This window comes from Podarcis liolepis, assembly GCF_965112155.1.
Source record: "Podarcis liolepis genome assembly, chromosome: 17".
Lineage (NCBI taxonomy): Eukaryota > Metazoa > Chordata > Lepidosauria > Squamata > Lacertidae > Podarcis > Podarcis liolepis.
In genome coordinates, this window is record NC_139571.1 from 5297727 (window position 1) to 5312920 (window position 15194).

The 15194-nt window shown below is 49.9% G+C and overlaps 1 protein-coding gene across 2 annotated transcripts in view; it reads right to left on the reverse strand.

The window, feature by feature from the left end:
* Positions 1 to 298: 298 nt before the first annotated feature.
* Positions 299 to 15194, reverse strand: part of MAGIX (MAGI family member, X-linked) — a 41778-nt gene continuing 26882 nt past the window's right edge. Inside the window, exons 6-11 of one of the 2 annotated variants that reach the window (XM_083483004.1) lie at positions 11809 to 11958; positions 11472 to 11554; positions 9210 to 9353; positions 8274 to 8412; positions 7465 to 7579; positions 4853 to 4988 (exon numbers count right to left, since the gene is read on the reverse strand). In XM_083483004.1, the coding sequence (XP_083339130.1) occupies position 4988; positions 7465 to 7579; positions 8274 to 8412; positions 9210 to 9353; positions 11472 to 11554; positions 11809 to 11958 (632 nt within the window). In that variant the 3' untranslated portion in view covers positions 4853 to 4987. Of the gene's footprint in view, positions 4989 to 7464; positions 7580 to 8273; positions 8413 to 9209; positions 9354 to 11471; positions 11555 to 11808; positions 11959 to 15194 lie in introns of both variants that reach the window. The other variant, XM_083483003.1, reaches the window with a different exon arrangement.

Sequence of the window (15194 nt, forward strand, 5' to 3'; positions counted from 1 at the left end):
ACTGGTTTGCCCCAGTCACTCTGGGCAGCTTCCAACATATATTAAAACATAATAACATAAAAACTGTTTGCTGTTTCGCTGTTGTTCTTTCACAGGACTGAAGCTGGATTTGGGGGATTTCTTATCATCTGCAAACTACAGCTCACCTTATCGCTCTTGATTCATTCAGCGAGTTCACCAGGCCTAAGCAGTGATTTTTCCATCCCTGAAAAGGGTTCAGAACCTCAGTCATGAATTATGCAGTTTGAGGAAGCAAAGACAATAAATCGAAAGCAATTTTAAAAACAAAATCAGAATCTTTTAATTGATAGATTTTATAAGATTTTATTTATTTTTTTAAAAAAGAAGAACATTTCCTATGGCATAACTGCACTGCCAGACATATCTAAAGCAGTTTCTTGTGTCACTGACATTCCCACCTCCACCCAAATGGCACCTGCACAATTATTCAAAAGCACAGGAGCCCCGTCCCCCTCTTGTATCAGGTTAGCCAAAAGCCAGCTATTTCCCCATCTGGAACAGTAGAAGAACCAACTTCAGCCCTTGTAAGTGGGGGTTCAACCAGGGCAGGTCCTAGAGCCTTAAGACTCTCATGTCATGCATTGCTTAAAACTGTGGGTTGGGATTGCAGAATGCTTCTGAGCATGTGAAGTGAGCCTTTCCTTCTCACCTCTGAGATGACCCACTCCTATAAATGCACCAGGAAATAGGTGCCAGGAGGATACTTTGATGCAGCCTCCAGGAAGAAGTGTGACCCAGCACCTCTTTGCCCATTGTGTGGGTGATAGTATTGCATGATAAGATAGCTTCTGGGGCTTTGCATGGTGGGTTTTGAGCTTGAATGCTGGGTCCACTGAAGGCCTCCTGAATGCAATGGGGCTGGGCTTCTTCGGTGTGCCATGGCCTTTGACATGCATATCCCCATGGGTTTGTCTTACATGTGCCCATTTATGTGAATTCCCCCACCCCAGTGTTGTATAAAGCCAGAAGCCCTGCCAATAGTTTATCCAAATGCACCCTGTGGACACATGCACATTTCATGTCAGTTCATGTTTTGCATACAGCATGCAATGCGTATGACCTCCCACCCCCCACCCTCCCCAGACAAAGGGTGGTGACACAAGGCACAATTTTGGCCTGTGTGCCCCAGGATTGTGCTAGCACCACCTCCGGATATGCTGTGAAGTGTCTGTGCACAGATATATATCAGAGAAGGAACTGAGAGCTAAACAGGAGATGCAATGTGAAACCACAATTTTTTTTAAAAAAAAGTAGTGAGAAATTTAGATTGTAAATTTCTCTCGTTTTTATTCCATCACGCCACCTGCAAAGAAAACCTAGGAGTGTGCTGTCTCACTTTTTTACCCCACAGTCCTTTACCAACACAGCAACCCCATGTTTGCTGTGCCTTTGCAGAACAGAAGGCCAAACAATGCTCACTAGTAGGAGCAAACGGTGCCCGTGATTGATTAGGAGAAGCTGAAATAACTTGCCTGGGACAATACATTCTCCTTCGCCAATTAACAGGAATCTATATATTATACTTGTTTTCATAGCATTGGGTGGTGGCATGTCTGGGTGTGTGCATGGCACAGAAATACATGGCTCTTCTGAGCCACGGGCATCCCGTATGGCATGCAAAGTCTGCGTTTTAGCGCATAAGGGCTCTCATGCCCACCGTGGTTGGCACTAGCAGAGTGAAGAGGACCATTGCATTCTGAGCGGCTGGGCATGGATCACCAGCCCATGCAATCGCAGGGTGGCTTGAGGCACCAGTGGAGTGGAAAGGTCCGTGAGGCTGGTGGACCAGTGCACAGCCTGAGGGAAGAAGAATGAACTGTGGCGAAGGGGCAGCGAAGGGGAGGTGGTTCAGCAGCAGAGTGGCACAGGCCACACTGCACAGTCTTGGAAAGTGATGTGATAAGGGATACTAGGCCGGTGGTTTTCAAATCATGCTCCAGAGGGTTCCTCGGAAGCACGCAAGTCTTCTGGGAGAAGATCAGTCATGGCAGAAGAGGCTGCCCCTGAATTGCCCGCTCCAACCAATTGTCAACTTCCCTGCAAAGGAGGAGTGTTGGGCATGTTCCAGCAATGTGCTTTGTTTGTGTGGGGTAACTGACTGCATGCCCTAAAGTAATTCTACAGAATCCTCTGAAACATGTGGGCTTTTCAAAAAAACAACAACAGGTGCTTAGGGGTTCCTTAGTAGATGAGTCACTATGGAATGGGTTTGTTCGTTGATCTGTTGCAATTATACCCAAGGAGCTCAAAGCACCGTACCTAGTTCCTCCCTGCTATTTTGTCCTCACAGCAAGCCTGAGTGATAAAGGTAAAGATAAAGGGACCCCTGACCATTAGGTCCAGTTGTGGCTGACTCTGGGGTTGCGGCGCTCATCTTGCTTTATTGGCCGAGGGAGCCGGCATACAGCTTCCGGGTCATGTGGCCAGCATAACTAAGCTGCTTCTGGCGAACCAGAGCAGCGCATGGAAATGTCATTTACCTTCCCACTGGAGTGGTACCTATTTATCTACTTGCACTTTGACGTGCTTTTGAACTGCTAGGTTGGCCGGAGCAGGGACCGAACAACGGGAGCTCACCCCGTTGCAGGGATTCAAACCACCGACCTTCTGATCAGCAAGCCCTAGGCTCTGTGGTTTAACCCACAGCACCAGCCGCGTCCATCCTGAGTGATAGGTTAGGTTGAAAGATAATGAGTTGCCCAAGGTCACCCAGAGATTTGAACCCTGGGCTCCCCAACACTCTAACTGCTACTGAGCCACAATGGATTTTGTGAATGGAACATTGAGTCAGCGGTTTTCAAACGATCAAGTCTCAGGGAAACCCTTTCCCGTTAACTAACTGCTGACAGACTTCCAGTTTGCCTCCCACAGAACATTCTGGGCTTGTTGTTGGCAGCACTGCACCTTCGGTTTGTGCCAAGTACCAATGAGACCCATTGGATGCAATCACTGCCTTGTGCAAATTGAGAGCAGCCTAGAACAGCAGCAGGAAAATGGATGCGGATGGAGGGCCAGTCGCAGCAGCCACCTGTCACTCACCTGGTGTCAGGTGATCCAGAGGTGGCACGCCCCCTCCATCAGCCGCATTGACAGTGGCCAGCTCCACCCTGCTGTCAGTCACCTGACGTCTGGTAATATTAATTTGAAGGGATGCGGGTGGCGCTGTGGTCTAACCCACTGAGCCTCTTGGGCTTGCTGATCGGAAGGTCGGTGGTTCGAATCCCTGTGACAGGGTGAGCTCCCATTGCTCTGTCCCAGCTCCTGCCAACCTAGTAGTTCGAAAGCATGCCAGTGCAAGTAGACAAATTGTGGGATGTGAAACACAAGAGCAGTCAAGTACAACATCCCTAGAGAGGACGTAAAAGGGGATGTCTGGACCAGCCAGTCGGAATTTCCTGTTTCTCCTAGGCTGGGACAGACTTCCTCTGCATGTGACTAGAGGTGGGTGTGAATTCACCTGCCCAGGTAACAAAAGAGCAGGACTGGTCAGCCATCTCTCTCTCTCTCTCTCTCTCTCTCTCTCTCTCTCTCTCTCTCTGACTACATTCATCAAAGAAGCAACATCTGCTTAGCCTAAGATGCTTTCTAAGGGAAATTACCAATGAAACTTATTTTAGAGGCTTTAGTGAGCCTGAGCAAACGCATCCGCTGTGCAAGTTTAAAAGGGGAATGTTACTCTGCTAAATTATAGAACTTGTTAACACAAGTTGGAAAGGATATAATCAAACAACATATCCTCTCCTGCATCCCTGAACATTCCCACACAAATTTTAATCGGGGGCCACAAAGGAAGAATAAGGGAGTGTACCCTAAGTGCACTTCCGATTCCCGCCTTTGCAGGCAAAAGTTGACCTTTTAAAAACCTGGTGCTTTCTTCTGTCGCTGTAAGCCATAGTCTGAAGTTTCCTGTGCCTGACATCATATATAAAATAGGCCTGGCTGACCATTAGGCTGCAGGTTCGCCACCACTGCCCTGGGACATGGCCACCATCCCTCCTCTGGCGCTAGGCATTGCAGGGTAGGCAATCATGGGCAAGCCCATTTTCTGTCTGCCATTATGGATCTTCTCCCTGGAGAAACCTTCTCATAACGCCCCCTGGGATCTTCGCAACGCAGCTTCAGTAGCACTGCAATAGGTTCTAGTCCGCCCAGGGCAGAGGGCTGCATAAGGGATGTTACCACCGCAGTCCTTGGGAGCGGCGGAAGCAGCAGCAAAACGGAAGATTGCCTCGCAGAATCCCAAGGAAGGTGGGGAAGGAGGCTTGTGTTTGTGTTGAATCATTGCATAGTATGGATGGGGGCCGGGGAGCGCAAGACGGAAGCTGCCGTTGCATAGTACGAATACGGGGAGCGGGCAAAGGAAAGGAAAAAAGAAAATCATATTGCATAGTCCGGATGGGGGTGGACAGGGCCATTGCCCCAGGCACTGAGTAGTTCTGCGTTGCGGAGCCGCAAAGAGTGCTGGGCTTAGCTGCGCCTCTTCACCTCCATGCTCTTCCCTCTTTCCGAGTCCCCCTTTTGCTCTTCCTCCTCCCCCTGGCCCATGCAGACGCCCCACAGAGCCCGCGACAGGCGCTCCTTGCTGGGCACCAGCCAGGGACCAGGGACCAGGTCTGAGCGCAGCTTCCTGCTCGGCCTGGGGGAGAGGAGCTTGCAGCTGTCCCCTCCTCCCTCCACACCCTTCCCTTGCTCCCGCAGCCTCCAGCCCCCTTCTCCATCTTCGTCTTCCTCCCCTGGAGCCTTGGTGGAGCTGCGGTGCGGCCAGCTAGGCTGGCGGGCTTTGGGGAGCTGGAGCTGGAGCCGCTGCTTGTTGCTGGGCGATGCCTCCCGACTGCCCCCGTCACAGGGGGGCTGACCCAGATATTGGGGGCCCCCAGGCGGGTTTGCTCTCCGGTGCCGGTGCCTGCCTTTGTCCTCGGTCTCCGCCGCCTGCTGCAGCCTGGCAGGGCTCTGACTGTACTCTCGGTCTGGAGGGAGAAAAACACAGAGCAGGAGAGATTAGACCCTGAAGACATCCCTCCTCAGCAGGCATAGGCAAACTTTGGCCCTCCAGATGTTTTGGGACTACAACTCCCATGATCCTCAGCTAACAGGACCAATGGTCAGGGACGATGGGAGTTGTAGTCCCAAAACATCTGCAGGGCCGAGTTTGCCTATGCCTGGTATAAGGCAAGGTGGGCTGCATGGAGTGGGTGGGTCTTTGGTTTTGTTTTGAAAAAGGAGACAAACGAAGAACCTCTCATCCCAAGCTACACCCTGCCTTGGGGGTAAAGTTGCCAAGATTTGATTTCAAAATGCTGGCATTCTGGGCAAGGCCAGGCAGGTAGCGCCAGGGCGGGCAGATACTGGTGGGGTGGAGACAGGACAGAATGTGGAATGCGGCTGCCTCTCCATTACCTAAAATAATCACCAGCTATATTTTAAAAATACTCCTTGAAGCAGGCTTCCTCAGCCGCGGCCCTCCATATGTTTTTGGCCTACAACTCCCACAATCCCTAGCTAGCAGGACCAGGGATGATGGGAATTGTAGTCTCAAAACATCTGGAGGGCCGCCTTTGAGGAAGCCTGCCTTGGAACTACGCTGTGGAGCTCCAGCGTCCAATTCTGCCCAGGAATCCACATCCCTCAGGATACTCTGATACGACCCCTCATCTCTGAAACTTTAGGGCAGCCTTCCTTGACCTTTGGTCCCCAGGTATTGTTGGACTACATCTCCCATCATCCTTGACCATGGGCCATGCTGGCTGGGGATGATGGGGGTTGTAAAAAGGTAAAGGGCCCCCTGACCATTAGGTCCAGTTGTTGCGGTGCTCATCTCGCTTTACTGGCCGAGGGAGCTGGTGTACAGCTTGCGGGCCATGTGGCCAGCATGACTAAGCCGCTTCTGGCGAACCAGAGCAGAGCACGGAAACGTCGTTTACCTTCCCGCCGGAGCAGTACCTATTTATCTACTTGCACTTTGACGTGCTTTTGAACTGCTAGGTTGGCAGGAGCAGGGACCGAGCAAGGGGAGCTCACCCCGTCGCAGGGATTCAAACCGCCGACCTTCCAATGGGCAAGTCCTAGGCTCTGTGGTTTAACCCACAGTGCCACAAACAATTTATGGGGACTCAAGATTGGGGAAGGCTGCTTTACTGGGGGGTGGGGGAGAGATCTGCTGTTTTCTGGGATCTCCCTGAGAGCTCCCTTGGGTTTCTTCTACTGCCCTTTGAGGTCTCCAGATTGGATTTAGGCTCTAGGAGTATGAGAACTTCCCTCTGCAATGTTTTCCACTGAGAAGGCCTCTCTGCTCCACCAGTTTAAAGTGGTTCAGCTGTTGTGGCTTCCCTCCAAGGAACCCTGGGAAGCGTCCTCACACCTCCCAGGCTGCTTTCCTGCCCTCTGGGCTTCTAGAGGCAGGATCCTACCCAACCTTCCCTTTTGCCCTGGGGGTGCCACCACAGGCCAGCTTGGCAACATGGAACTTGGGCGGTTTGTGTATGTCCTAGCTGGGCTGGAGGGAGGCTTCTGGGACGGGGGAGGAGCTAGGTGGGTACAGCAAGTTGGAAAGAGGTTTGGGGAGGAATCCAGTATTACATAGACAGGTCTAGAACGTTTCACGACGTGCTAATATGTGGAGGAGGAATCCCAGACAAATCAGTGAGAAATGGAAAATGGAGGAGGCAACCAGAGGCAATGGTAGCTATGGCCAGGGCATACGGAAAAAATCACAATTCTGCACTGTGAAAGCTGAATTATGCAAGCGTGAATATTTAGACTGCATAATTTATTCTGTTTCTACTAGCCAATGGCCTCCGCAAGGCACAGAAGTCTCTGCCTTTTAGGTTTTTTTTTTAGCAAGCACTATCCGCATGCTTTAAAGACGGTCTTCAAAACCACAAGGGTAAGGAATTTGCTATTAAAAGAGAAATTATAATGTGTCACTCAGCCAAGACTTGCAATTTAACAAGTGATTGCAAGCGGGGAATTGGCTCTGTGACAGTACAACCACCAACCAAGCACTACTTCTCGCGGCTGGCTTCTGCTATTTTAGCAATCAGCCCTGCAAAATGGAAGTATGTTTGGACAGAACGCACAGGTGCCCCCTTGCTATGAAAAGGGCACGTCTGTCTTCAGCCCGGGAGTCTGAAGCGGCTGCATTATGCAGCTCATACCAAAATTCTGCTCCTTTTCTGTACTTGTGCAGAACTGCAGAATACACACAGCTTTGGCTTGGGGGGGAGGGAAGGTCTGTTGGGGTGATGCTGGGGAAACAGGGGCAGGGAGACCAGGGAAGGGTCCTAATGTGGTGGTGGGAAGAGAGGGGAAGAAGGAGAGGTGGCTCCACCTGTTGCAAAGTTCTCATTGCTCTTGTTGTTTGAGGATGATTCCCTGGGAGACTATGGGAGAGAAAGGGACTGGGCTGAGTGGTTCTGCTGGTCCGGCTGGGGGCTGGACACCCACCATTTATGTTCGACCCGTCCCACGAGGCAGAAGCAGGGCTCCCCCCGGGGGGAGTTGGTCACGCAGAGAGCCAGACTGGCCAGCGGCTGCCCTGTGGGGCGGAGACAGATGGAGACTTTGGGGGCGGAGAGGAAGTGATAGGGAAGTTACAAGGCCAGCACAGACCGGGAGTAGGGGATGGAGCCATCACAGACCAGGAAGGCAAAGCAGACCAGAAAAGGTTAAGGTGAGGTTGGCACAGATTAGGCAGAGAAGTGGGGGGGGGAGGGGGGGTCAGACAACACCATGAGTGGGTCGGGGTGGTGTATGGTGGGTCAGACGGACGAAGGACGGCAGGGCAGGAAAGAAAAAAGAAGAGGAGAGAGGGGTGAATATTGCAGACCCAGAACCTGTCTCTCTGCAGAGAAAAGGCGGGGAGTTTTGAAAATCTGTTTTGTCCTTAGTGTTAGTATGTATACTTTTTATTCTTGTAAGCCCCTTTGGACAGATTTTGCTCAGAAAAACAGCATATAAGCATATTTTTAAAGAAACTGGGAGAAGTCCATTACAAGGCCTATCATCCTGGGTTACGGCACCTCTCTTGAAACAGAGAAACTAATCGTGGTTTTCCTCTTCTCCCTTAAGGGTTAGGGGGAAATTTGCTGGTGGGGCGGGGAGCGTGCCAGACTATTCCCACCTGAAATTTCCACCTGGGCCATCCCATCTCCCCTGTGGTCATTTCTCACGTGTTGCATTAGCCGTGGGGTCGGCTTGAGCCTATCTCTACTGTGGAGGAAGAGAAGGATGGGCAGGAAAGAACATGGACGTACCATAATCCGGAACGAACCCGTTGCCCCTCTTCAGCACCAGGCGTATCCGGCTCCCCCCGTTGCGGATGTGCTCCACAGCTTGAGCATGCGTCATTCCTGCTGTAGGCTCTCCGTTGATCTCTACCAGCTGGTCGCTCACCTGCCACGGTGTAAAACTCACCGTCATTGCCAAGAGCTGGCTGGGGTTTTGCTTTGCTCTGGAGATTTCACAATGTGTTTCCACACATTGGATAGGCATGGTAACAATGGGCCTTCTCGGTGGTGGCACCCGCCCTGTGGAACGCCTTCCCATCAGATGTCAAGGAAATAAACAACTATCTGACTTTTAGAAGACATCTGAAGGCAGCCCTGTAGCGGGAAATTTTTAATGTCTAATGTTTTACTATCTTCTATGTGCTGTAAGCCGCCCAGAGTGACTGGGGAAACCCAGCCAGATGGGCGGGGAATAATAATAATAATAATAATAATAATAATAATAATAATAATAATAATAATAGTAAGGCTGAATGTAGAATATACTGAATATAGAATATGCACAGCTCCACATAGAACACACACATGTTGCTGCCCATTCAGGGGAACCTGATAATCTCATTTTGCAGCATTAAAGTAACACTTTTTGAGTGCTCAGAATGCTCTGCATGCATTATTCTTGCGTATTCTTTTTAAAGCGTGTCTGGTGGGCCAATATAATTATCCCTTGGGGGGGGGGAATTGTGTTGAGGATTAGTGTCTTGCTTAAGGGTACTTAGCAAGTTCATGGGTGATGGTAAAATTTGAACTGGGCACTTCCTGACTCACAGATCACATTTTTAGAGCAGAGCCACATTTCTGCCATGTTCCCGGGTGAGGCTCTCCTAGTGGTTTCCCATTCAAGGAACCAGCCAGGTTCGCACTTGCCCGCAGCACTGGGTGTTCCCAGACCGCATCACATACCTGAATTTTGCCACACTGCTGGGCTGGTCCACCCTCCATGAGGGCCAAGACATAGATGTCCATGTTATATTCACTTCCGCCTCTCAAACTGAAGCCAAAGCCGCTGGGTCCTCGTAGCAGCTCCACAGAATATTGGCCAGTCTCCTGAAGAGCAGAGAGCAAGAAACCACAAAGGCAGGTCTAAGGATTGCCCCGAGTTATTGTATCAGACTATGGGGTACAGCAAGGGCAGGGAAGCTGTGGCTCTCCAGTCCATCAGCCCCAGCCAGCACAGCAAATAGTCAGGGATGGTGGGAGCTGCAGCCAAGCAACACCTGCAGGGAGGGACACAGCTTCCACATCCCTGTAGTGAAGCAACCTGTCTCCAACTCTGGCAGCCATGGGTGCTTTTGAGAGCTCACAAGTGTATGCGCCAAGTTACGGCTGACTTATTGTCAGGCTTATTGTGTGTTGGAAGGCCTCTTTGGGCCTTCCACTACCGTGGGGAGATCCGACAGGGCTTTCTGCCATCACAGCCCAGCCCCTCAATATTAGGGGAGCTCAGCCCCATCCCCACATACTTTGGGGGGGAGCTGAGGTGTCCTCAGCCCTACAGAGTTGGCGCCTATGCTCACAAGGAAGGTTTGAGGGTGGTAGTCATCCCCCTTCTTGTAGCCTCCCCTCATCTGATACTCAAGAGAGGAATACTGCCCTAGATCATGGCTGCTTCCACTTGGTTAGCATGGGCAGCAGGTGTGAATAGTTGCAAATTTCCCCAGTCCTTTTTCAAAACTATCTAAAGGGCCTGCTCACACCTGAATGCAGGAGGCGATGGAAGGTGCCTGCCTGTGGCAATAGGTTTGCAATGGTACATTCACACCTGCAAGTCACCAGTGCAGTTATGTGCGAGGGGCCAATGCCAAGGCATCCCCATACCTTGTGGTGGCGTTCCCACTTGGCTCAGAACTGAACCTGAGTGACACCCAGCAACCTAATCCAAACTAGAATTTAGTGGTTCTTGAGTCATTATGTTGAAACGAAGCCATTTGCTCCTTTCTTCCACAGATTAGGATGCAGAGGTATCACAAGAGAAGCTTTCTCTTTCACAACCCAGATAGAAGGAAGTGAGGGGCAGGCATCCCTTGTAAAATATGACCCAGGATAAGGAACCGTGTCCAATTCATGAAAGAGATTAGCTGACTGTGGTTTAGACTGACACAACACCCAATCAGATCACTTCATCTCTCGACGTACTAGTTCTTCTAGCTCATCTCTTCCCTGCCCATGATCCTGGAGGTAGAACAAAGCCATCGGGACAACCTGTAGCCATTCACATCTGAAGGCAGCCCTGTTTAGGGAAGCTTTTAATGTTTAACTTAGCAGTTCGACTGCCAACCTAGCAGTTCGAAAGCACGTCATGTGCAAGTAGATAAATAGGTACCGCTCCAGCGGGAAGGTAAACGGCGTTTCCGTGTGCTGCTCTGGTTCACCAGAAGTGGCTTAGTAATGCTGGCCACATGACCCAGAAGCTGTCTGCGGACAAACGCCGGCTCCCTCGGCCTATAGAGTGAGATGAGCGCACAACCCCAGAGTCGGTCACGACTGGACCTAATGGTCAGGGTTCCCGTTAATGTTTAATATGTTATTGTATTGTAGTGTTTTGTTGGAAGCCACACAGAGTGGCTGGGGAAACCCAGCCAGATGGGCGGGGTATAAATAATAAATTATTATTATTATTACTATTACTATTATTATTTTCTCCTCCTTTTAAAGCCCTCCAAGGTGGCTATTCCTACATTGTGTCGTAGCATAAATAAGTACTTCTGTTTGCCTGACCTGCCCCATCTTTATTATATTAATTTGTGGTTATTATATCTACTGCCAGGAGGTACGTGCTCCTTGACTGAGCGACAGCGTTTCTCTTCACAACAGCCACCTTATAGGTCTGCCTTTCCCCTGTCCAGCTCCACCAATCCTGGATCTCTCACAGGCAGCAGCAGTGGAGCGGGCAAAGACAATGGAGCCCACAGGTCACTGCAGACACGAGAAACTGAGTGGCACACACAGGCCGGCAGGGAAGTAAGTGCAGAGCGCCAAGGGTGGAATCGGAAAAGGGTTGCAGGGCCAGTCCTTGCCTCGGGTATAGACCTGCCAGCCAGCCCTGACTCACCCTTCGCTCTAGCTCCATCCTCCCCCACTTCTGACCACCTTTCAAACCTAGCACCCAGAAGGCCCCTTCTCCATCCAGGGTCCCCAGCTACCCATTCCCAGGGTTTTCAATACCTGGGGCTGGGATAGGCGGTAGGTGGGGCTCCGGGGACATTCGCCTACATCAATATCAGCTGTGTTCAAATCGCTGGAAACTCCTGGAAGTGAATCGAAAGAGTCAGCATGAGTCTCCACTGCCCCTTCCTTCCTTCCTTCCTTCCTTCCTTCCTTCCTTCCTTCCGTCCTTCCTTCAATCCCTCAGCACCTGCCCTTCCTCCTCCCTCAGGCCTCCTTCTGCAATGCTCCCACCAACCCCCATTTTCTACCCTTGCTCGCCTTTCCCAGGCTCCCTTGCTCCTCACTTTATGCCCCTCACCATCCCCTCCCCCAAACGCCCGCTGCAATTGCTTACCTGCGTCCTTGCGATTCCGGACCCTCATTCGCACCCGGCTCCCCGCCTGCCGGAAGATGCCCCCGACATCGCCGTGGGATAGCCGCGCTAAGAGACCACCATCTTCCTGATGAGAGGGACCCTCTTCTGGATGGGGCAACAGGGAGCTGGCTGGGAGGAGAGAGAGCAGATGGATCAAAGCATGGCCTCCCACTCTTTGGAGCTGTGGGTTAAACCACAGAGCCTAGGACTTGCCGATCAGAAGGTCGGCACTTCGAATCCCTGCGACGGGGTGAGCTCCCGTTGCTCGGTCTCTGCTCCTGCCAACCTAGCAGTGCAAAAGCACGCCAAAAAGTGCAAGTAGATAAATAGGTACCACTCTGGTGGGAAGGTTTCTGTGCATTGCTCTGGTTCGCCAGAAGCAGCTTAGTCCTGCTGGCCACATGACCCGGAAGCTGTATGCTGGCTCCCTCGACCAGTAAAGCGAGATGAGCGCTGCAACCCCATAGTCGGCCACAACTGGACCTAATGGTCAGGGTCCCTTTACCTTTACCTTTACCTTACTTTTTCGGACCTAGTACACGATTATCCCCAAGGTCCATTTGGGGACTCATTCTTCAGCCACAGCGCTGCTGGTGTGGCTGTTACTGGGAAATTGGAAGGGGGGGGTGAGAAACCTCCTCCCATGAACATTGCCTCTCCACAGCACAAGGCAAAGACAAAGAGCCTCTGCTGCCCATTACCAAATGTAGAAATTCACTGATAAATGTATCTATGTACTGGTTCAGTGGGAAAACTTTAGAAATTCATAAGAAATCACATCCTTGTATCGATCTTCTCAGTTCCAATGGCATTTAGGACGCAGGGAAGTGATGGCTAAGGGGAGGTTAGTGAGCCCACCATAATCCCCACATCAGCAGGGCCTTCCCAAGGAATCATGGCAGATGATATCATGCCATGATGAGTGTCAGACCATCTCAATCACAATGCCCACCCACCCCATAGTGGGATGAAGACCAGGCAAGACAAAGGGGTATATTTGGCTTGACTCAGGTATGTGGGACAGGGGCTTGCCTGGATCTCAGGTTCTACCTGAGGCCACACCTTTTCTGTCACATATCTATGATGTCTTGAGGATGCATCCTGAGGTGTATTATGGGAAACTTTGGGAAACTTAAAATACGGATGTAACCATTGCTCAGGGCTTCTGGCTGCTTCATCTCTATAGTGGTGGGAAGCATTGTTGCAGCAATAAAGATCATGCCTACAGGCTGCTGTTTTGCTTCTCTCTCCTGACTGAAGTCTCTTGCTTGTGATATAAGTAAAAAAACCTGCTCCTTTTCCCTTATGGGGTACCCAAGAGCCCAAACAGAGTCCTTTTTTAGGTTCTCTATTGGTAGGAGAAAATAACAGAGAGCAACCAGAGAATATTGAGAAGCAAAGCAGCTAGTAAGCCTGATCTTTATTGACTGTTGCAACAAGGTGCTCCCCTCACACGCAGGAAAGGAGGAACGCAGAACAATGGCACACAAGGCCTTATATATCCATTTTGAAATTCCCTGCCCTGGAGCTCAAGGCCACCCCTCCATACATCATACATACATCACAGGAAGGGTGTAGCCCAAGACACCCCCCACAAACTTCATACCTACATCACAGAAAAGACGGTCCACAACAGAAATTTGAATGTTGTTGTTTTTCCTGTCTGCCAGGTTATCTGATAATGCCTTATCTGATTGCCTTTTCTGGGAGTTTGGCCATTCCTCTGAGATGGTAATTACTTAATTCCTGAGACAATGGGAAGGTTTTTTTTTCCATTTCCTCCCCTCCTTGCAGAGAAACATTTGGTCAGTTTGGGAGTTAAAATGGTTTCAGGACTGTCTTCCGGTGCTGCTTCAGACATGTGGTTTATATATTTAGGTACGTGTTTGCTTGGTACATTTATGAACATTTAATATATATCTAACGACTAAACAACAACAACAAAGACCTTAAAATTCTTATAACACTTGTGACCCCCCAACCTGAACCTATGGGAGTCAAGGTTAGGCAATTGCGGGTTGCGCCAATGACTCCCTTATCCAGGCCTGCTTTGGGTTAGGCTGCAAAGCAGCCGTGAGCGCTAAACCACCAGCTGAAGACGACTGCCTTGCAAAAGAGCCTCCTTCACCAAGAAACTCAGCTATGACCCAGCTGCCCCATGGATTATGGTCCCCATACCAGAATCATCTGCCCATGAAGTCACATGAGTTGAGTGCCAGACTGGGAGTTCGAGAGGGAATTCACTTAAGAAATTCATTAGAAGCGCCAGAGACAGAGAAGTTTAAAGGGTTAAAATCGAGATGTGGAAAATATGGAAACAGCGAGGAGAGGCAGGACTGAGATTTGGAGATATGCTTCAAGGTCCAGACTATGGGAAGCCCCCCAAAATTAATAATTATAATTTGGAAGATAATTTGACCCTTTTTTATTTTAGTTTTTTATTTTTATTGGATTGTGATTTAATTGGATGTTTTTTTATTGGAAAATTAATAAAAATGATTTAACAAAAGAAAAAGAAATTCATTAGAAGCAAGATAACTTATCTGATGGTACAGTAAATGGTATAAAGAGGCATCATGACTCTGGCAGGGGAGGCAGAACACAGCTCCCATGGCTAGTAGCCTTCAATAGCCTTCTCCTTCAAGAACCTGCCTATTTTAAAGACATTCCAGTTGGCCATTGCTGCCTGTTGTGGCAGTGAGTTCCATAGTCTAGCATTGCACTGCGTCCACCCCATAACATTGGTCTCGGTCTGCCAGGAAATTTTCTCACCCAAAGCTGCTAATCATACATGCGTTTTGAATCACCTCACTTATCACTTGGGAATCTTCCCTTGCATCGCCAAAGCTCACAAATTGTGCTTTTCTCACTTTAAATATCTTTGCATCCCCTTGAGCTTATGTGGAAGAAGATTCTCCCCAATCTGCCTGCTCTGGATGCTGATCTCCACTGCCTTGTGACTTGACCGAGATGCAATCGGACTCTCTGTTCTCCATCGAAACTGGCAGGAACAGGAGAGGGACTTGGCAGCTTCACTGATGCCTGAACACTTCTTTTTTTCTTTTTAAAAAATCTGTGCAATACTGTGTGCACCAGCAAGGTTACGCATGCATGTCCTTGAAGGGTCAACATCCCTCCCCGTCCTCCTGGGGATGACAGCCACAATGGTGGCAGGGAAAGGGGTAGAAAGCAGGTGAGTGACAAGGCTATTCCTCCAGTCTTGTCCAGTTCCTAGGAGAGCAGACTGGGGGAAAGTGAACAAAAACAGGATAGCTGGAACACTACCTAGTTTATAAGGAGGTAAAAGTTAAAATGTGTTTCAGGAACAAAAAATATTATTTGTTTTCTTAAATTGCCCACTCAGA